This window comes from Xiphophorus couchianus, chromosome 11 (assembly GCF_001444195.1).
Source record: "Xiphophorus couchianus chromosome 11, X_couchianus-1.0, whole genome shotgun sequence".
NCBI classification, from domain to species: Eukaryota; Metazoa; Chordata; class Actinopteri; order Cyprinodontiformes; family Poeciliidae; genus Xiphophorus; species Xiphophorus couchianus.
Window position 1 is genome coordinate 16,134,672 of NC_040238.1, and position 23,232 is coordinate 16,157,903.

Sequence of the window (23,232 nt, forward strand, 5' to 3'; positions counted from 1 at the left end):
GATAGTAGAATGCATTACATTTAAACAATATTTGAATAAATTACCTCAAGAAAATCTTGCTGTCAAAAAATCTCAAATGACCCATTGCTAAATGTTCATTGCTAAAGACCAACATGGCTTCTATTATGCAAGAATGAAACTTAGTAAGTTTCAGGAAGACAGAAACCATTTGGTTGAGGAACGCTATTGTGAGCGTTTATTATTTTTTTATTCATTTGAAACTGATTATCTGTTAAAGGTGTTACTAATAATATAAATGGGTTTCCTGATTAAATCACATTTCATTGCTTAGAATCCTGTCATTTGACGCTTGTCTACTAGAGGTCATCAGTGACCTACTCTTAAAGTTTAATTGACCAGAGAAGAAGGTGAACGTCGCTGTTCACCTTCAGAAATAAGGAAGAAAACAAGGTCGGATTAAAAACATCTTTATTTCGCTGATGCGGGAGACATATTTACATGTTTAGAGTGAACAAAGTGTCTAAGCTTTGTGTCTATATATATATATATATATATATATATATATATACATATAGAAGGGAATTTATATATATATATATATATATATATATAGAGAGAGAGAGAGAGAGAGAGAGAGAGAGAGAGAGAGAGAGAGAGAGAGAGAGATCTAATCTAATTATTGACTGCCATCTTGTTTTCAAGCAGCGGTGTCAAAAGTCTGTATACAAGGGCTGCTGGTATCCTGCATGTTTTAGTGTTTTTTTCACTGGTTCTTCACACCCGAACCAGTTCATTAGGTCTCTGCAGAACTTTGACATGTTGAGAATGTAGTTTAAATCTGTTCTATTTCAGCAAACACTTCTATAAAACTGTCAGGGCACCAGCCCTCCACGACTGAAGCTGCACACCAATGTCTTAAAGAATTATCCAAAACTATATTAATTGACAATGTACGTGATATTTATTTTAATGAAAGTCTTGGGAAATAATCGTACAAGTGTGCCAATTACGTCACAATAACAAATTTCCCTGTCTTTGTTTCCTACATATTTTATTGCATTTTATCAAAAACTTCAGCAGAAAAAAAGCAAATAGCAAAGGTTTTGAAAATGGGTGGTAACAGTAATATGCATATGTTCGAATGGCAAAGTCATTTAGCAAAGGCATACTGGTAAAACCCATACTGGAAAATATTTGAGCGAAAAGTTAATTAACAAAGGCTGTAAATGCCAAGCTACAATGGTGTAAAAATTATTCCAGTACCTTTTCTGACTTCACCTTACCTTATTACATCAAGTGAATATGAAGTTTGAATTTTGATTTATGCTCACATAAAAGTCAATAACATAGCAATTTGTTATTGAAAACAATAGCAATTCAAATTCAAAAGAGTTCCTACAAGTTTTTTAGATCAGAACACTTTTCCAGTTTCATCCCGTTACCAGGGTGGCAACAGATTGCATGGGTAAAATTTATCAAGGAAAATGGCCCTGAATCTTTGAATGATTGAATTTTCTCAGCTTTTCGTGATAGTCATTGCTGCTTCATTTAATATTTTCTATATAGTTTACTTGTAAATAAATTTTGAATAATATGCACAGAAGAGACAACTCAAACAAAACATAGAAACATTTTATAGCCATAAATCCAATTCTATAACACTGTGTGATCCAATCCATAAATTAAAACCATAACATCACCCATGCAAAGCGTATTGTTAATCAATTTTTAATTTTATAAACAATAGACATGCTGCTGCTACATTGTTTTGGAATATGTTGCACCAGTTTAAATTGTTGCACTTCAATTGATTTAGCAATTGTTTCCAAAGTGAAGTAAATGCAATTTTGTCTTAGAGTTTAATTGTAAGAACTGGCCATAATGGCAGGGAATGTGGAAGTCTATGAAGTTCATCTAAAACCTGTAATAGTTGTACCTTTGCTCAGAGTTTGGTGAAACTTAAGAAAAGGTATAGAGCGAAGATTCTTTGAAATTATGGTCAAGAAAGATTTATTGCAAAAAATATGTCTATACTAGAAAGGCACTATTTTCCCCTTTCTCCCAAACACATTCAGTAACATTCAACAAGCAGTGCGATGAGAAGAAATCAGAGGACCAATCCCTTAAAGAGTTGAATATAATTAATGTGAATAAATTCAAAATGGACACTACTAACAGACTGAGGAATCAGTGTAACAAAATGAAAAGTTTTAAAGGTTTGGCTTAACATAATGGAAGCATGTTAAGAAATATGCTTGATTTTTCACCAAGGTAACAAGATCGTAGAGACTAAAGGTTTGTGGTTAGTATAGTCTTCACATTAAAACCAACGTTTTGTACATAAACACCCTTATAGAGTGTTTATGTACAATGATTGACCCTTCTCCTAAGCAAATTTTCGTTAAAAATTCAAAGACATCATTTTAGAATTTACCCAGACATCTTGAAAAATGTGGTGACAAATTTAAAGATGAGAAGATGTTGTCATGAGGACAACTAGTGATATAGGTGTAGAGGAAAAAGTTATTATGACTTATCAAAATATACACCCAGCTGATGTTGATTATCTTTTACAGGTAACATGTAGACAGGAAATACGGACTCTTTTCAATCAATTTCAGGAAAATAAAGAGAGGACAATGGCTGGTCAACTTGAAATAACTGTTATAAAAATTCCCCTTTCTACTGAAATAACATCTCAAAATCTACTTTTTTCTATCTTCCTATGAACATTTTTTAGGTAAGTAAATAATGCTGCTGGCTACTTTAAATCATTGTTTCCCCCGAAGGTTACATCACTAAAGATCCACCGACCAGTTTCAAACAAAGCACACTGTGGTAACACATTTTATAAAGTACTGAGATGGCTGTATGTTCTTCAGATTTATGTAGACATTATGTTTTAATATATATATATATAAAAATCAATCTATTTTTTAGAAAATGTTCTGGCAGCACAACATCAACCACTCCACAATCTTACTGCTAGTAATTTAACCTATAAACACTCCAACTCAACATGTAGAGGAACTTAACATGGCCGTACTCTACCTCTCCACTTCCATTAAACATTAATGTCTTTAATGAAAGCCCTTCTTCCACAGACAGTCAGGCAGTAATGAGCAGCTGAATCTCGAGGCCATGCAAAAATACTGACTCCACTGAGTGTTTCTGTTTGATTTTCTGCAAGGGATTCATCACCACCTGGCTGCAATGCGATCAGGACCTAGATGGGGGTGTCACAGTTCGCATTTTTGTAGCATAGGTTTCCCCCCAAAGGAGAGGTGAAGTAGTGGACTGTCAAAAACCCTTCTACAATGACAGCCTGGTGTCAGGGCAGGTGGACATGGAGCTGTGTGTTATAGTCCCTTCTATAACCCTCTGTCGTTTTCTTCCCTGACATCAAGGCCGTCATTGAGAAAAGCTTCTTTCTCTATTGACATGGCTTCCAATTCATGATCAAGATTAAAACCATTCATCTCTGTTACCAGAGACAGGCGAGCAGAGGTCGACTCAGAGCTGTGACGAATGCCATAACAGAAGTAGATGACTAAACCTGCAAAGAAGGAAAAAGACAAACATATTGCTTGTATCATATACTCTCATGATGAAAAATCTGGAAAAGTCTTAACCAGGCTGTAGATAGAGTATGTTTTGATGTAAATGACATGTGATCAAGTCTTCCTAAGGACATGACTTTTAACAGTACCTACCTGTAATTGTGATATCACATTACATTGTGCAAAGTTCCAATCAGCTTTGCAAAGAAAAGAATTTTCTAATGTTCAGCATAAAAATAATGCATAATAACGAGAGATGTATGAGTACCTATAGCCATCCAGATGGAAAATCTGACCCATGTTCCTCTGTCCAGTTGCATCATCAGGTAGACATTGACAAACATGCTTATGACTGGAATGAAAGGCAGCAGGGGAACCTGGGAAACAGGACTGTATTACCACACACGAACACCCTGGAAAATGTGTGTATTTATTTGAAAACGTTTAAAACAAATGCATTTTGGAAGCTTGGTGGCAATTCTCTAAAAGAACGTTTTGGAGATATTTTAATATACTTCTTTAACCTCCCTCCCATAATATATAAACAATATATTGTCACTGCAATATCACTTTGAGCAGTGTTATTACTGCCTGTTTGGATATTTTAATTATTGCTCTGAACGTAGATATGAGGATGTTTAGGAGACAATGTGTTTTCTTGCATTCATTTTTTGACTTACAAAGGCCCACATGCACAACAGACAAGTTTTTGTGTTTTTTTCAAGAGTGGCTATGAAAACAGGGTCTCTACGTTCCTGTTTTCCTGTTTTACCCATTTTTCATTGTATTTATGAAAAATCTTGCCATGTGTAAATATGAACTGCTAATTAAGTTTTGCAGACACTGATGAAATGAAAAAAAGAATACATATCAAATTTTGCAGAAATTTCTAAGGTTGATTACAAATGCAGTACATCTGCTTTAGTATAAAGCTATTTCAGAAGTAAGGATTAGGCTTTACGTCACTGAATAAATGTACTCAAATTAAATGCAAGATTTTTTTGTTTACTATGTTATTTGCAACTAAAATAAACAAGGAATTTATTTTAAGGTTTTGCACACTTTTTGTCCATCATAGCCAAAATTTAGCAGGATGGAGCTGGATGTTGAATTGAATTAGCCTGCCATAGTACTGAAAAGGTCTTCAAGCCTAACCTTGAAGGAGAGTTTTGTTTTACTCTCAGGCTGCCTCCAGATTATGAAAACCAGGACGAGACACACCATGAAGATCACACTCAGGGCTACCATGTTCCATGAAGTGAGGCCTCCCTGCACGGCCAGTATACTGAAGGCCAGGATCAACATTCCTGCAGAGAGTTTGTAAATTCAGACATCATTTAATTGTAGACTTAGTAGTTCTATTTAATGTACATTAAATCAGCTGACTTTATGTTAAATAAAGACTTCTGTCTGTTTATCCCATGAACTCAAATACAAAACCGGCTCTTGAGAAGGTATAAAAGCCAAGAAATACAATGTGCTCTGTCTGTTTACTTTTTCTTCAGTCAAATGTGACTAGTAAATTACAGATCTTGTTGCTATTCTACAGAGACTACTTCATAAATAATTCATCATTTCCTAAAATAATTAATTGAGTGAGTAATAACAAAATTGATCCTTTGTTCATGACAACATACCTATGGCAGAGGTGCAGATGTTAACAGTGAAGCCTGACAGTGCGGACGGCTCAGGGTTGTTTGGAAACAGAAGAGTCTGGAAATTGAATCTCTCCTCCACACCAGGAAGAATGCCCATACTGGGCACACTGATCCCATCACTGGAGTCTGGATCATCATGGGTATTGGCTATCTGGTACACTGGGCCGTGAATCTCTGGCTGGTATCTGAAAAAAAAAACAAAAAAACACACATTAGGACATGTCTCAATTAGATCAATAGAAAATATAAACACCACATATTCACTGCTGTTGATCCAATTGTAACAATGTAAACCAAATGTAAGCAAATGTATAGCAGCAGTGTGACCCTTTGTAAAAGCAATGTCAATTAAAATGGGAGCTGTAGCCAACTTTCCAACAAGTTACTTCAGTTTGTGACAGCTCAACTACAGAGTATGAAACATATGAAAAGTGAGTCAAACGTTTAGTGTCAGAACATATTCACAGAGAACAACACAACACTTTGATTGGTTAAAAATCCAATCAAAGTTGAAGAAAATGCATAAATAAGACTGCATATTTGGATAAAACATTTCTATTGTGAAAGTTACAAAAGTAAAAGCCAGGACATTTAAATTTAGAATTAAAAAAATGTGAGTACACACATTCGGTTCTATAATGCGCAAATGTTAATGAAGTAAATGTTGAAACACATTTACTCCTGCTAATTTGGTGACTAATGTCATAAATTACCCCCAACTTATATGTGTTTTTTAATTTTAAGAATAAGCAGTTTTGCAACTCCATCAGTATTTTTTTTCCTTGTAATACAAAGTAAAAGAAAAAGACTTGAGTGACTAGATAGAAGATAGAGACCGAAACTCCAATTTTACATGTGTTCTGTTTTGTTCCAGTGAGACTTTTATCATCCATTAAGAGTCAACTATGTCAATTTCTCTTTGGTTTCCACCAAGAATTTTTTAATAAAACAGTCCAAACTGACCTTAGCACCAGCACACAGGCGGCCACTAACGTATAGGCCAACAGCGTTCCTATTGACATGAGGTCCACCAGGTCCTTCAGGTCAAACAGAAACGCCATGATTGCTAAAAATGTGTAAAAAAAAAAAAAAAAAAAAAGCAACAAAGGGCTCCTGTAAGAATGGTTGAAGCTTGAAGATATATATTCTTTAAAGAGCAAAATTTAAAAAGTACTGATATTTTAACATTCATGTACATCAAATCTAATAAAATTCCAATATGTTATTTCTTTCATAATATAATTCTGACTGAAGAATTTCTGTGCATACATGTCTCAGAAATGATTGATATACTGTCTATTATGGAAGTGTTTCAACTGTTACACATAATACACAGGATAATGGTTTAATAAACTTTCATGATCAAGTTAAGATCTATTATGTTAAGATCTTTGGTTAAATTTATTTCCAAAGACATTTAAACCAAACTACTCTGTTTCAGCCCTGACAAAAAACATTCAGAGAACTAATCTTACTGTGGCAACACTAAGTCATGTTTTATAAAAGTCTGTTTACCAATGTCATTTATGATGAACTGTTATGTAAAACATAGTCCCAAAAAAATTTCCCCGGAGTAGCAGGTTCTTAACTGCTCCAAAATTAGACTGTTACACTATTATAGTGTATCATGTCTCTATTTCATTAATAATAAATTATCAGACTTGACAGAAGGACATGTAAGAGCCTTAAACATTACATGTTTATTGTCTTTCATTCACGTAAGAAGTTTTGGTAACACTTTATTTGACGGGTTGTGAATAAGACTGTCATGACGTCGTCATAAACACGACATAATGCCTGTCATGAACATGAGTAAGTCTTCATGAATATTTATGACTGTTGTCATAAAGTCTCATTCGGTAAATCACGACACTTTTAATACAAAGTTGACATAATTCAAAATGTCTTTGTTATGACAACTTGTCATTAACCAAGAATCATCATATGTCATAAATATGTAATAATAGTAGTCATAATAATGTCATTAAGATTACACTGTCAAACAAAACAGTAATTAATATTTCCCCTACCTGAAATAAAGCGAAACAAGTAGGACCAACAATAAAGATTTAATTAAGTTTTATTACACTGAGAAATGATTTAATAACAGCCATTAATAATTCCTTTTACATCAAGTGGAACAAGTAGCACCAGTTATGAGGATGTCATTAAGTGTCATTGCAGCATCATTAATATTATCTCTTACCTCAAGTAAAATGAAACTAGTAGCAACAATTATAAAGATGTTATTCAGTGTTATTACAGTGTCAAATGCTAAGCTAACAGAGTCATTGATAGTAAGTCTTACCTCAAGTAAAGTGGAACTGAACTACTGTACTTATAACTACCATCATAGCTGTAGAACAAACCCTCTGTACATTGGAATAAAACAAAAGATTACTTGTTCTTCAGAGGGTTTAACTTCTGGTCAGTATATTGTAACTCTGAGATACTGATTGAAAAACTAAAACAGAACTACTTATTCTTTAACTTAAGAAAATAGGTTCTTTCAACAGTCAGCCATCTCCTTCGTTATAGCCTTCCTGTAACGTTCTGAAATCAGGGAGATCTTTTTGTTTCTTCATTTCCTAGAAGCAGCTCTTTGAAAGTGTCTGGAAACGCTCAGAAATTATAGCTGCTCTTGTAATAAACAATGATTAACATTGTGGTCAATGTTAATCATGGTGAAAGCCTTTTCATGAATTCATACTTGGTGAATCTCTTTTGGACAATCTCATAGTGGGAGATGACACAATTCATTGTGGTCACCTAAAAAAAAAGAACAAAAACAAATAAACAAAAAACGATGTGATCTTAATTCAGCATTTATTTAAATACCATTCACAAATGTGCCTTGCTGCACACTGTCAGAATGGTGGACTGGCAGAGAAATGTCTAGTTAACATGACTGGTTGTTTTAAAGTGCAATACAATTATTTCTTAATACAAGTAGCATAATGACTAGAGCTGAACAAAATGATTCTGATCAAATATTTGTTTGGCAGAAGTTCATACAGACGGCCACTGTTGTTATTCAGATTGCATCATTTGATGTGTAGTTTTAGGCACATGAGTGGATCTTTTCTCTTAATGAGCATTCACAGTTATTTCCAACCAGATACTCTGGCTTATGGCTGTTTGCAAGAAGTTTATTAATAAATAAATAGAGTAAACACCAGTTTTACATTTGACAAGAATTAGTTGTCTAAAACGTAACTTATTAACTGGATGTTGATTCCTGCTTCTCCTTCCCCACTTACCTATCCCCACACACCCCCTTCACCTGGAGAAAATAGTAACTCAAAAATGACTTACCTAAATTTCTTGGGGAACATTTCATCTGCTTCTTTCTCTTTGGTCAAACAGGAACTTCTTTCTCTGGTGGCTGGTCCTCATTAAAGACCAGCCATCTCGATTAATGTCAAGTTGTCATAACAAAGACATTTTGAATAATGTCAACTTTGTATTAAAAGTGTCGTGATTTACCGAATGACACTTTATGACAAGAGTCATAAATATTCATGAAGACTTACTCATGTTCATGACAGGCGTTATGTCATGAATATGATGGTGTCATGATGGTCTTATTCACAACCCGTCAAATAAAGTGTTACCGAAGTTTTTTTTATCCACTGACAATATGGCTAAAAAATAATTATAGCTACAGAAGAAGAGCATCATGGTGGTAAGTTACTAAAATGTTGCACTGTGAATGTCACACTTTTTTTACTTTTAAATTCTTCCTTATTTTATTTCTTAAATCATATAAAACCCTTAATCTGACCTTTCTTTGGTGCCATTTGAATCCATAGATGCTATTGCTAACTGCTCTCAGTAAACTTAATCATCTAAACTTTGCTCCTTTTTAGATCTCTGTTCATATTTCCCCTATTGTTTCGTTGCAGTTTTCATGACTCTGACTCTTTTCTTCCTGGTTTGCATTTCCTACCCCTCTTACCAGACATGACCCCAGCCGCAAAGGTGGAGTTTATGGGGGCCTTCCTTTTGCTGACATGGGCCAAAAAGGAGAAGAGAAGGCCATCTCGTGCCATGGCAAAGATGATACGGGGTAGGGGGAACATGGAACCCAAAAGACTGGGGTAGAGTGAGGACAAAAACATAAGATTTGGGAGATAGTTGTTGGTAAGTGGAGGGAAATATAGGGAAAGAAAAGAAAATGCCAGCTTGGAAAAAAAAAAAAGCCAGCAAAGTATGGATTGGAAATATGAGGCAGAAAAATGCGCAACAGGGTAGCAGGCTGGAGTCAGTATAGCGCAAAGGGACATGATGTTGTTTGTCAAACGTTCTTTGAATGATGCCATGTAATCATGCAAGGCTCCACATGCTATTATTCTTCATTGCAAATTGTATTTGTGTATTTGACACATGCAGCTTTGCTTGGTGGATTTGAACAAGATGCAGGTTCAAAATATAACAAAGTTTTAAAACTGAAAAATAGTGGAATATAATCTGTGATAGACTGATATTAGGACTGATAGGAGGAATAACACAGTTAGACTACAAATAAGCTACACCAGTGGCAGTTCTTGCTTGGATAGCACCCAAGGCAAGAAAAGCTTTCCCATATGGAAGCAAGCTTTTCTTGTTTTTAAACAAAGCTGCACAGAAATGCTCACAGTTTGCAAAAACATGATTCCTTAAAATTTCAAGGTTTGTGTTTCTCAGTGTAGCATCAAGGTACTGTAGGGGTTTATCTACCCAACCCTCCCAGCCCATTTTCCAATGTCTCCCTGTGCATTTGTCAATTTTGTTTCTATCAAGGGAAGGAAACAGAACCCTGGCTATAAAACAGTTAAACAAGACCCTTCAATGACCAGGGAGCTGATTTCTGCCAGGTGTTAACATCTCCAGCTGACCGTCTGGAACATTAAACCCAGCACAACTCAGTCCTTAAGCATGGAAAGAGGCTACAGGATGCAAAATTAAATACATGCATGTTAGTGTCTCACCTGCCCCTGTGCCAGAGGCAAAGGTTGCAGTTAGTGGGGTTTTGGTGCGGGGACTGATCTCAGCCATGAACTTGAAAAGCAGCCCATCATCAGCCATCGACCACAAAACACGAGGCATAGGAAACATTGCACCCAGCAGGCTGCCATAGGGGGGAGACCAGGATATATAGTATCCACACTTCACTTACATCCAAGAGAATGATATAAGACATACATGAACAGAGACAACAATTCAAACATCAAAGAAACACAGAACAGTGAGAATGTAGCAGAATAAGGAACAACGTACATACAGACAGTACTGTCAAAAAGTTCTGAGACCTCTTACTTTTTAATGTTGTGCTTCCAAAGTGCCAGACTTTCATGTTATTTGCCTTTGATCCCCAATATATTTGATATTTATAGACTCTGCAGTAACTGAGCATGGTACAAAAAGAAAGTTATCTTTTCTAAGAAATCAGCTACAGCTATTTTAGTCAGTCTTACAATTTGTCTTATGTGTTAGTTACATTTTTTGTGCATTACTGTTTATAGATCAAAGTTGCAAGCAACAGACAAAAAGGAGGAATAAAACAGCTTTTGTCCAATAAATAATAATAAAATGGCTAAATTTACAACAACTTGCTTGACACCACTCTAAAATATTACAAAAATGTCTGACTCTTCAAAAGAGAGAGAAAAAAACTGAGGTTGCTCAAAATTTTTTAACAGCACTGTAATATCTTGTGTTCTGAGTATCAATGCAGACACATGCAGGAAAATGTTAAATACACAGTCACTTAATAAAAAAAATAAATACCTTAAGTGAAATTATGCTACACACTTCATTGTAAGAGTATAAATGATATATGTCATTCGCACTAATAATATAAAAATAATTAACAATTGAAACTTAACATAAGAAAAACTGCTGCTTAATAAGTCCTTGTTACATAATCAGTCACTTACTTATGTTACAAATTATTGGTCAGGGGAGCTTTTATTTTTAGATAAGGAATCAAATTACGTTTAACGCTAAATATACCCACAGCACACATACAAACACACAAGCGTGTTTATATATGCCTGCACATGCACGTCTGCATGTTTCTCTGTAGCCTTTATCACATGTGAGCGTGGGTGTGCAAAAGACTGTATTCTTTACACAACGGCTTATCAGCACTTAGTCTGACATGACTTTGTCTAGAAACGTTTACAATATCTGCTTTAGAAAAATTCAAGATGAGGCATGCAGTAATCCTGTGAAATGATTTTCTTTATAACAAATTGAACATAGCAGTTGAAGGAGTTGTTTTCATATTAATGATACATTAAAAGATCCAATCTTACATTGACATGTTAACTCTCCAGCTTAGATTGTAGATATTTACTTTAGGACATATCTGGAGAAAGTGATCTAAAGTGCATATTTGAAAAAGGCTCAAGTGAAGTTCTTACCTAGTGGACAGAGCACAAAGAGAGCCTACAGCTACAGCATATTTGGCTCCTCCCCAGCCTACATATTTAAAAGCTACAGGCAGAGGGCTGTTGCTGTCCAGAAGATAGTACGGCATCATGAGGGTGAGGGCAGCGGAAACACCAAAGTAAGCAACGAAACAAATCAGCAGTGAGGACACGATCCCAATAGGAATGGCTCTTTGGGGGTTCTTCACCTCCTCGCCTGAAGTTTGCAAAAATAATAAACACAGTTCAGTTTATCTTCAAACTCTGCGTTGGCCACAATGACTGGCCTAGAGAAAAAAATTGTTAAGGAAATGCAAAAAGCAAACAAAAAAACAGATTGTAATATATATATATATAATACTCTTTTCTGATAAATTCAGAAAAGAGTATTCTAAGGCAACTTGAACACATTGAAACAGACTTAATGTTGTTGGTTTAAAAGTGCGTTATGGCATCAGATAAAATGTTGTAAAGTAGAACTTTGTGCAGCTTCACCTTGACAGTAGTGAAGCACATGTGAGTTTTGCCCAGACGAAAAGGGCTTGGAAATGGCAAACTTTGCATTTTGTAAAATGATACATTTATGTCACCTTCAAACATTTTGAACAAGACCAATAAATTTTTTTAATGCAAGAAAACCAGCATGTTTAGAAATAAATGAAAAAAATTTTCTCAAATTTGCAACTCAGAGTAGTTGAGCCTGAAACCCCTCCGACAGCTGTTGCCCCACTGCTGGCAAGATATTTTTGTGTTGGCAGGAGTCCAGTGTAAAACTGTAAAACAGATGTACTGTATTTCAGACATACTGGAAGCAAGTGTTTATAAGAAATAAACAAACAGGCTATATTCACTAAGGGATTATGATACTAAAACCTCAGATAAAGGCAATTGGGCAAACATTTGCGCAAAGACTCAGTTTAATGTTTTGCGGTGGGACTGGATCACAAAGCAGAGATTGAGAGACTGAGATGTAAAGTACTGTATGTGCCACAAAATGCATCACTACTGATCAAGACATTGTATTATAATGCATTTATGACACTACAAAAACAACAAGCTTTCTTATAATATGTGCAATAGACATGCTTTTAAACTTCAGCAATCGTTTTAAGGGTTTTCTCCATATGAGCCAAAAAACGTTGGGAAAAAAAGAACTACTATGTCAGAGAGCATGTAAGCTAGTGTAAACCTTCCTTTCACCCCAACATAGAAGCCTTGGATCCATTACAGCAATCCACAAACATAATGCAGAAACACAAAGATCTATTCACACATGTAAAGGCGTTTAGAAAAAGTCTGGACAACATCTTCTTAAGCTGAATCTCTCCCCTTTTTGCATCACAGCCTTTGGCATCCTGCCATGTACAGAAGTGGGCTAAATGCATTAAAAGTGCAGCTTCTCTCTCTCCCTGGCTACTCTTATGTAATGCTAGCAACTAATAGTGTTCCAACTGCAGATTCTGTTTCATGCCCTATACCCCAACTCCAGCCTATAAATGAAACCCAGTCAGAGAGTGAAATGGAGATAAGAGAAATGCTTAGATGGAAGCAGATCTATGGCAGAAAGTTAATTGAGAGCAAAGATATTCTGGTTCGAAAGAAAGTTCTCACCAACATGTCAAAGTAGACTTTAAGGATAATATGCAAAGACTTTGAAGTTATGAGTTGAAAGAAAGACTTTGTTGGGTGGCATGAAGGTATTTCTTATGCATCATTTCGCCAAGAAACACAATTTTAATTACTCTACTTAAATCACCATCTCTAAACGGATAATACAGCATAATGTAAAGTAAACAATTTTAAAGTAAACTGATACGGCATAACATGACCACTGACAGGCGAAGTAAATGCCACTGATTTTCTGCTGCCAACATCTTGGTGCCAGATCCCACAGCACTGCTTCAGGTGTCTACTGGGCTCCACCTCTATAGGCCAGGGATCTTTTGGCAGCAAATGTGGGATTAACTCACAATTAGACAGGCGATCATAATGCTCTGTCTGATCTGTGTAATTTGTTAATAAAATATTCACTGAAAAACACTTTACTTTAAGACACATTTTAAAAAGGAAGGATCCCAAAAAGCAGAGAAAGTACTTTCAAAGTGTTCTGTCTATCACTGACCTGTGGTGGCGATGCAGTCAAAGCCTACAAAGGCATAGAAACATGTAGCAGCTCCTGAAAGTACTCCTGTGAAGCCAAATGGCATAAAGCCACCCTGTCCTATGCTCTCCTTGGATGGCAGGATGGCAGTCAAACTGCATACAAAAAGCACAAAAATATACATATTTTTAAGGATAAAATCTCTAAAACATGTTGGACACATAAAGGTTGTTTGTTGTCACGTTCTTACTTTTGGCTTGAGCTATTCGTATGATTGACATGTAGGATCTCCTCTGGAACAACCTGCCAGTTCTTCAAAGTGCCTTTGACCAGCCCAGAGATCACCATGAATAATAAGACTAAAACATTGACACAGGTAAACACCTTATTCACCATCGCTGACTCCTTCACTCCAAATGCCAAAAGACCTTGCAAATGAAAACAAAAAGACAATTAAATGGAGAAACAAATTTGAAATGCATATTACATACATACATTTCAATATAAATTTCAATTTATATAGACATTTGCTTGTCAACCAATCAAATGACAAAAACTCAATACACGTAGCCAACTAGAAGTGGTGAAGATGACTTGCTAAAGTTGAAGCTGAACATCAGAAAGGGAAAGAAAAGGGATTAAAGTTGCTTTGAGAGTGGCATGGATATTGTTACCAAAAGTAAGCTGAGCATTTCAAAAACAACTAATTTACTGGAATTATCATCTTGCAGGTTTATACTGAATAATCTAGACATAATTCAGAGCATGCAGTTGTGTGGACTAAAATGTGTTGAGGGCAGATTGAATAGGCAGATTGTTTAGAGATAAAAGAAAGGGCACAGTTGCGCTAATAAGCAAGAATGCTGGATATCATCACTGAATGCACAACACAGCTAATCTTTAAACAGATGGTTTACAGCAGCAGCAGAAAACATAAGCAGTGGCCACTCCTGTCAGCAAAAACAGGAAACTGAGACTATGATATACACAGGCTCCCCATAATTGGACTGATTGAAAAACATTATCTGGTCTGGTAAATCTCAAAATGATCTCAAATCCCACATCACCTCAAACTGGTTTCTAGAAAAATTCAATGAGTACACTGGTCTCTATGGTGGAAGGATTTGCAGCTGACAAATCTGCAGCAGCAGTGTAATGTTATGTCATTATGAAACCCAAACCTCCATGTTAATCCAATGGAAACGTTATACAGCAACGTGGTTGTCCAGCCGTACACAATCAAGATCTACATAATAACATAGTCAGTAAGTGTTTAGACAAAAGAAGATGCAGACAGAGATGTTCCTACCTGTGAGAGTAAATATGATGAGAACTGCAAACATGTCAGGGTATTCTGCCAGCACACCTGGTGCATTCATAGACATGTGTTCTCTGCAGAACTCCTCAATGCGTTTCCCTACCAACTCGTCAAAGGTGGCGCTCCATGCACGGGCAACACTCGAGGTACCTGGAGCACAAAAAGTTCAGTCTTCATTCTCAAATCAGTTGTTCTCCCTTAACAAAACTGTTTAATCCCAAATTTTTTCCTGCAAAATAAGTGCATGCATTTCAATCCGTGAACCTCCCTGACACATGATATTTATGAATGATTACATTTTATGTTTGTTATGTTAGTGAAAATGTAGGTTTTATACTCGGCAACAATTGTTGCCGGTGGGAAACTGCACAGACTTCCTCTTGTGCAGGTTTGTGACTGACATTTACAGGAAGTAAAGAGGTCTGGTCATGTGACCTTTCACACTAGATACATGAAATTGATATTGCTTAGAGTAGATACACTATTATTTTATTTTAAATCTTCAAGTAGCTGCCAAAAGTCAAAACAATTGTTCTAGAGCTTCCAGAAGTTAGAAAAAAAGTGTCTAGCAACAATTGTTGCCAGTGAGATTAAATTAAATGACCTAAAATATCTTGTGACCTAACCCTAAAAGGACGCTCATAGTGGAAATTATACTGATTTACCAATAATGTAAGAGAGAATGAGGTTCCATCCAGTAATGAAAGCCCAGAGTTCTCCGACTGTCACATATGAGTAAAGATAAGCAGAGCCCGTCTTCGGGACACGGGCTCCAAACTCAGCATAGCAAAGACCTGCCAACACTGAGGCTGAGGCAGCTATCAAGAAAGACAGGATGATAGCAGGACCTAGAAAGATATGATATAATCAAAAATATGGAACTGTGTTCTTCAAAAGCTAAAACTTTTACATCAACAAGGCTGATTAACTTACCTGAATTGTCTCGTGCAACAGCACCAGCAAGCACGTAAACACCAGCACCCAACGTGCTTCCCACACCCAGGGCTACCAGGTCGAAGGTGTTGAGACATCGAGACAGACGGGAGTCCTCGGAATTCGAGTTCACCACCTTCACCCTCAGCAACTGTTTTCCAAAACCCAGAAGTTTCTCCAGCACCATGGTTTGCAGACTGACCTCAGGAGGGGAGAGTACTTCAGAGGTCGCAGGGGGGATAAAGGGCGGCTGCACACACCCTAAGGGGGAAAAGAGGATAAAAGATAATGTTCTGACTAGAGTATATTTGAGTGAATATGTAGGAAGTGGACTCTACATCCTGCCAGTAAATGCAGACTGAAGTTGCTGAAGTATTAGGGTTAGACAAAAAAGTCAACAAAACTCTGTTGGGAGGACAATGTGGTTTCGTGGGAGGTTACTTAATGGAAATCCACTACGTGTAGCTGTAAAGCAAAGAAACAGTTAGTGGAACAGCGTGATGTCTATGGGAAAACCTTGCTATTGGATATATTGCCGATATGTTATGTAAACACAGCTCACAAAGGACAGGGGATGCTCCTTAGCATAGTGTTCAACAGACACACCTCTGCATTACATGACCAAGTGTCATTCATACTTCTACATCCATAAAAGTCACCTATGGACCAACAACCCTAATAATAAGAAGATTCTAAACTTGCTTTTATTAAAGGGGGGAAACTTAAAAAAATAAAAAAGTAAAAGAATGGAACACATAAGAAATATTGGTTCAATGTGGACAATGTCAAGCAATGCAGGTTAAGGTCCAACAATCTGGTTGTTGGACCTTAACAACCAGATTGTTGTTACACAGTGAAAATGGAGTAGAGTGAGTGACGTGCAGTGACGCTGTGACACTGTGACTCATGTCAACATAATGGCACCTTGTCAGGAGACTCTGATGTGATGACATAAACCCAGAAAGATTACCATGTACACAATGTGCCCTTTCCTTTTTCCTTCCTGGAAACATTCTAGCTCAATTTTCCAACTTTGCAATTCAAAACACATATGGAAAAAATCTTCCCATTGATAATGTTTTCCACAAACAGCTTCTATAATTTCAAAGGTCTATGCTGTAAATTAGATACCAACTCCACCATCAATAGTCACACATAGTGAGGAGGTACTCTCTATACAAAACTCAGGAAAAAAACAAGTTCTTAATGCTAACTTTTTTCCTTGTCAAACGGTCATCCCACCCCTCAGGCTGTGCTTACCCATAATCATATTGCCCATATCAGACCCAACCAATGATTACAAAGCCATTTTAGAGGTCATTAACATTAGTACTTTCAGATTGTAGATATGTATTTTGCAGATCATTGATGCTCACATGGTGTTACAGTTAATAAACTGTGCTTAAACCAGCAGGGAAACAGGCTGGATGCTCATGAGAAATGTTTAGTAATTTAAAAAGAAAGCAGGTTCTCTTCCATTAGGCAAATGAATCCGTACACAGTCTCAAAATAAGCAACAGTTGACTGGTTGATTTGCAAAAATATGGTCATAATACTCTATCTGTTTGGAAAAGAAACTTTTAAAGGATTGTGTAGTGCAGAAACTCCAACCCAGCAAGTTACACTGCATAATTGTGAACGTTAAACATTTACTAAATACAGCTTGCGTTTAAATGTTTCTGAGGAAAGTAAAGGAAGTTGTAAAGCGTGTAATGAGACAACATACAGTACATAGCCACATGCACAAACACAGCTAAGTCAAAGTAACTTACATGAACAAAGTGACCCCATGCGGACTTGAGTACACAAGTTACTCAATTGCTTATTTTTTTTGTCAGTGCAAGTGACAAGGCAAAAATATGATGTATTAGACAGAGGGAATCATAACCCATCAAAACAATGTTTGGTGTCTGAGGCAAATAAAAATGGTAAAAGATAATCACTTGGTTTGGATTGTGGTAAAAATCGAAAGCAAAGTTTTGAACTTACCGGAAAGCAGTGACAGCTTCACTTAAAACGTTGATCTATGTGGAAGATTTTAAATTAATGCTGACAGGTGTGGAACTTGAAAGCATATTTGCTAACTTTTCTTTCAACTGCTGTCAGAAGCTCAAGCCGTTAGATGGGTAGGATTCTAAAATAGAATATGGAAGAATCACATGGCTTGGCTATTCCAAGCAGCCTGAAGTTGCACGGTCAAAAAGTTGCAGTCACTCTATCAACTTTTCTACATTTGGCAGAAATTTTCTGTTTCATTTCTTTTTTGCAAGTGTTGAAATACGTAACTCTTACACACAAGCTTAAATACCATGCACACCCACTCTGAACAATAAAATGCTTACGTTTACGGAGAACGCTCATAAATATTACAATTTCCAAGAGCAGGAATTCCTGTGACAACTACAATCTCGTTTTGTGATGCACGGCCTCTTGTCCTACAGCACGCACACAGATGCATTCACTGAACCAGTGTAAGTATCAAAAAATACTCTGAAAACTATAAATCAAATGTCAGAAAAGTGGAAGCAATGCCCATCAGGGGGAGGGAGTAGTTGATCAGAAGAAGGGGTGTGATCCCTAGGAACCAATTAAAATTCACCCTGCATTTAGCACAGTTCCACACTGCAAAATGCTATGTCATGGCTAAAGTCATGTCCAATGCTACTTAGAAAGTGCTGCTTTAAGCGATGAAATTTCAATGAAAAAATTATTAAGACTCTATATTTTTATGTCATTTATGAAACTGGAATAATTTTGGTAATCATAACTGGTCTAAAACAGTAATTTAATGTCATTAAAAAACATCTTTGTTTTACACTCTATGTAAATATCTGGTTTCAACTCTGGGTCCGGCTCTAGTGTTACATTTAAAGGTCACGTCTTTCAGTCTTGCTCAAGAGATAAAATAACTGACCTAAAATGAAGGTGGCTAGGTGTGCTCTACCATTTCCCTTTCAGTTTGCCATATTTGTGTATTCAACAATGCGTTTCAGCCGCTCAAGCCAGAAAGGCTGGGAGGGCAGACAATGTCATTATTGGCACCACCTCCATTCAAGAAATCTATGAGCAATGCAGGACCAATGACACTCAACAGGAGTGACCACAATGACGGGGTTTTTCTCTCAGCAGTACCCATACAATATATTCTTGGAATATCTTTGCTAAGTAAAATCATTACCCCACAGGCCATTCAATTTGCTGACTGCCAAGTTTTAAACATACAGCAGAATGCTTTATAGTCAAACGAAAAAAGGACAGACAAGATTCCTTTGTCTGACTAGATTAAAAGCCACACTGTTTCAGAGGAATAATCGTGTTTTTGGGAAACAAAAGCTTGACTTTTACCTCCATTCACTCCAGCAACAGAAATAGCAGAAACAGACAGAATGTTACTGCATTCAACCAAAGGCAGCATCACTGAGAGGAGCGGATACATATTTGTTGTGAGAGGAGACGGCGTCATCGACACATAAATGTAGTGAGTTGGCATAATTTTAGATTATACACTGAAAAAAATGAACTTAGGGGGTTATCACATTAACAAAAGAATATCATGTACTTCTAACTAAATGATTTCATGTTTCAAACAAAAACGTGATACAATCATGTTGGATAAACAAGAAATTCACACGGGATTATGGAAGATCACGCTATATAACTGTTTTGCGTCTGGGAAAACTTCAAAGTGGTTTTAGTTACACATTAAACTATAGATATTTGTTTTTCTCTGCAGGGCACTATTGGCATTTAAGAACTGCACTGTAACAAATGGCTGTAAAAACTACAGCATGAAAATACAGTAAGGTGGCTGGGGTTTGAAAATACAGTTCTGTTGTACCTTTTCTAATTGTTGAGTGTTCTTTCTACCCTTTCACCCAGTCCTGTCTTAAAACACTTAATGTAATGTAACTTAAAAACATGTCTTTGAATTAAAGTAATTAAATCATGGAAAGCATTTCCACACGATTAAATAGCTTTCTTTCAGCATGAAGCATGTTTGTTGAGCTAACTTAATTTTCATGAGTTGGAGCAACTTAATTAAGTAGTGTGAAGGTACCACTGTAACATAATTTGGTTTCTCGGGCTGTGGTGGCGCAGGGGGTTAGCACGCCCCAGTCCTCAATGCGGACGTCGCTGGTTCGACTCCCGGTCCCGGCGAACTTTGCCTCTTTCCTGTCTGCCTACTGTCTCAAAAAATACGAGCCACTAGCGCTGCAAAATAAAAAAAAGTTTGTTTCAACTAAATTTGCGTTAAAGTAAATTATTTGGTCCAAAGCATTGCAAATTACTTGGGCTGGCTCTTTTAAATTACATTGGGTCCAGCTATAGTAAATGAGTTGAATCAACCTTAATAAATTAAATTGAGCCAACACACAATTGCTTTACATTGGAATAACCATAAGTTGAGCTAACACATTTGCTTTAAATAGGAGTAACAGAATTACATGGTGCTGAAATAAAGCAAAGTAATCAGGTGGAAATCCTTTCCATAATTTATTTATGTTCATCCAAAGAGTTATTTTTTTCAGTGTATATGTACAACACAGAGACAGCAGAGGACGTCTTGGTTCACTGAAAGCAAAGTTCTTTCTCCAAATGTCTACCTGTTTACATTGCAGTGACTCAACAGAACAAATGCACAACACACGCCGGTGACCCAACATCCAGTTTACGCTGGTATTAACAAGCTCACACTGGACCAATGCAGCAGAGACGACATATGAAGCTCTGAATTTCACTGAACCTGGAAAGCTTCCGCAGACTCACACTGGAGCTCCCTGCATAAGTGAGGTCTGCAACTTTGCCCACTACTGACCTACTTTGGCACCCGCTAAAGTTAGACTGAGTGAAGCTGATCTGAACTGTTGCTTTTGGGATCTGAAAGGTCAGAACGTACCCAGAACGTACCCGTATCTTTAAAGGATGCACTTTTCTTGAAGACAGCGTGTGGTCAACTTCTCCTGTCTTCCATCAGAAAGTAGCCATACAACAGTCCAATGCTATCTGAGACATATACAGACAGTGATGGCACAGTTACTTTGAAAAAGTAACTTTAATTGGATTACTGATTACTTGATTTGGAAAGTAACTACGTTACATTAAATGTAACTTTTTTAGTTACTTTCAGCAGCTGCTAGCAACAGCGCTCTGCCACCTGGGAAAATTACATTGAGCTTTGCCAATATTTAATTGCAAGTTATTTTATAATTGTAACATCAACAAAGTGTCTCCACTTATATGGTTGAACTGAAGGGGAGATTGTTTAATGGCTACAACAGTACAAAAAAACTTTAGTAATTCGTGCGTGTGTGTGTGTGTGGGGGGAGGGGGGGGGGGTGTATGTGTGTGTGCCAGTGTTGTCTGGAAAACTATAAATAGGATTTTGGACCCCCCCACCACCACCACTCCCCGCCCCAGCGTCCAGGTTCTGCGTCATGGCTCTTTGCTGTCAGAGCGCCTCCTGCGGCTCAGATGTCCCGCTGCACAGATCTGTGACACTTATCTTAATATTAATAATTATAATGGCGTTTAGTTGCACAACTTGTTTTTACGTTTATTGCCCTGTTCATATTGGTCTCGATGTTTGCAGTTTTCTGGAGCGCAAAGCGAAGCTCTACGTTATTCACAGGTAACATATTGACTTGACATTAACAAAGACACAGCGGGACGGATCATGAGTCTGACTCAAACTAACTGGATGACAGACAAATTCTGGGGTTTATGTCTGCTTATTTACAAGCCCAAACAGGGCATCCTGCCACTCATTAAATCTGCAATCGACTTAAGAAAAAACCCCCCAAAAAACAAGCCCAAAGCTGCTTATAATAATCGGACTTGGCGAGTTTACTTCCTGTTTTTCCAGCAACAAAATGCGCATCTCCCTCTTCCCTCCATTGTTTATGTTTCTGTCGCTGCTGATACTGTCGCATAGAAACGGCGACAAGATACGTAGAGGAACTAAAATTAAATCACAAAATAAAATGGTAACACACAGTGATTTCGATTAGTAACTGTAGTCTGACTACTGGATTTGAAATGGCAACGCGTTACTGAAAAAGTGGTCCACGTCAGTAACGCGTTACTAAGTAACACCTTACTGACATTACTGTATGCAGAGCACCAGTTTCTAGAATAAAACAATTTATACCTGATGACTTAGACTTTATGTAAAATATATAAGTAATTTGACATGACAGAGTACTTCTACTCCACATGGCATATTTACATAGGACAAGCCAATATGATGTTTAAAAATATAGCTAAAATAAACTTATTTAGTCAGGGAGGTGGATTTTAAAGATTTGTGGGAGTTTGTGATAGTCTAACCTGATTAAATTGAGACCAAATCAAAAATAATTGGTTCGATTTAAGGTTGTGTGAACGGCTCAGAAGCTAAACAAATGTGTATTTCTTTACGCATTTACTTGATGGTGACAGACCAACTCCATGCTTTGCGATGTCTGCTCAGACGGACCCCATGTTGCTCTCACTCTGCAGACCGTGTTCATAGCCCACCCCCGGTTCAGATCATCTGGGTTCAAACCTCTCCCCACACCAGCACTCGGATCAGTTTTAAGAAACCCAGCACAGTAGCAGCCCTATTTAAATCTCATAACTCCTGTGATGCAAACGTCACCGAGCCTCTACTGCAGCTCCCCGTAGTCTCCAAATAATGTAGGCATTCTGTTTGTGGAAAATGCAACAGTAAGTGTGAATGCAAGCCGCGTTTGAGGAATTAGTACATTATGTAACTCCGTGGAAGTCCCTCTCGCGTCGAACATCAGAAAAAAAAGAAAAAAGAGTTAAAATCTGAAATAAAACTAAAGACACAAGCATGTGCTTTAAGAGTACTGTCAGCTCTAGAAAAAAATCTTAATTAAACCTGTATGAAAACACTTTACATCTTTTAAGTTAAGCGCACAACTTGAAAATCATCTAACAGGGAATACAAGTAGATTTATTTACACTTTAGTAGTGCCAAATCCCCGTCAGCCTGCAAGGAACAGCTTCAACATATGCGTTTCCAGAGGTCTGTAGATTCCACAAAAAGCGCCGCCACAAGCTCTTCAAAGCATTAAAAATCTCCGTAAAGGCGGTTAAAGACCTTGTGATGTTTAGGTTGTACTTGCTCTGCAACAGCGTGTTCAGACGGAGGAGGGGATTCACGGACAGAACCAAATGCAGCTCCGCCCGTTCATTCGCATTCATATTGAGCAATTACTCTACTCAGTATAGCTTGCTGTTGCGATTTAGATCAACTCCTGCAATGTGTTTTTACAGGCTTAGG

At 37.1% G+C, this 23,232-nt stretch overlaps 1 protein-coding gene across 4 annotated transcripts; it reads right to left on the reverse strand.

The window, feature by feature from the left end:
* Positions 1–640: 640 nt before the first annotated feature.
* On the reverse strand, positions 641–23,105 carry slc7a1a (solute carrier family 7 member 1a). Of its 4 annotated transcripts, XM_028031108.1 has the most exons (14): positions 18,287–18,400; positions 17,934–18,078; positions 15,945–16,205; positions 15,677–15,859; positions 15,003–15,161; positions 13,944–14,121; positions 13,715–13,848; positions 11,587–11,809; positions 9,138–9,274; positions 6,143–6,245; positions 5,159–5,364; positions 4,677–4,828; positions 3,790–3,898; positions 641–3,517 (listed from the first exon to the last, which is right to left on the reverse strand). In XM_028031108.1, the coding sequence occupies exons 3-14, from the start codon at positions 16,129–16,131 to the stop codon at positions 3,333–3,335; spliced, it is 1,956 nt and encodes a 651-aa protein (XP_027886909.1). In that variant the 5' UTR covers positions 16,132–16,205; positions 17,934–18,078; positions 18,287–18,400; the 3' UTR covers positions 641–3,332. The 4 variants fall into 4 exon arrangements, with proteins under 4 accessions (XP_027886909.1, XP_027886908.1, XP_027886907.1 ...); XM_028031107.1 differs by lacking the exons at positions 17,934–18,078; positions 18,287–18,400 and adding an exon at positions 22,911–23,105; XM_028031106.1 differs by lacking the exon at positions 17,934–18,078 and having other exon boundaries at positions 18,287–18,408.
* Between the last annotated feature and the right edge of the window lie 127 nt (positions 23,106–23,232).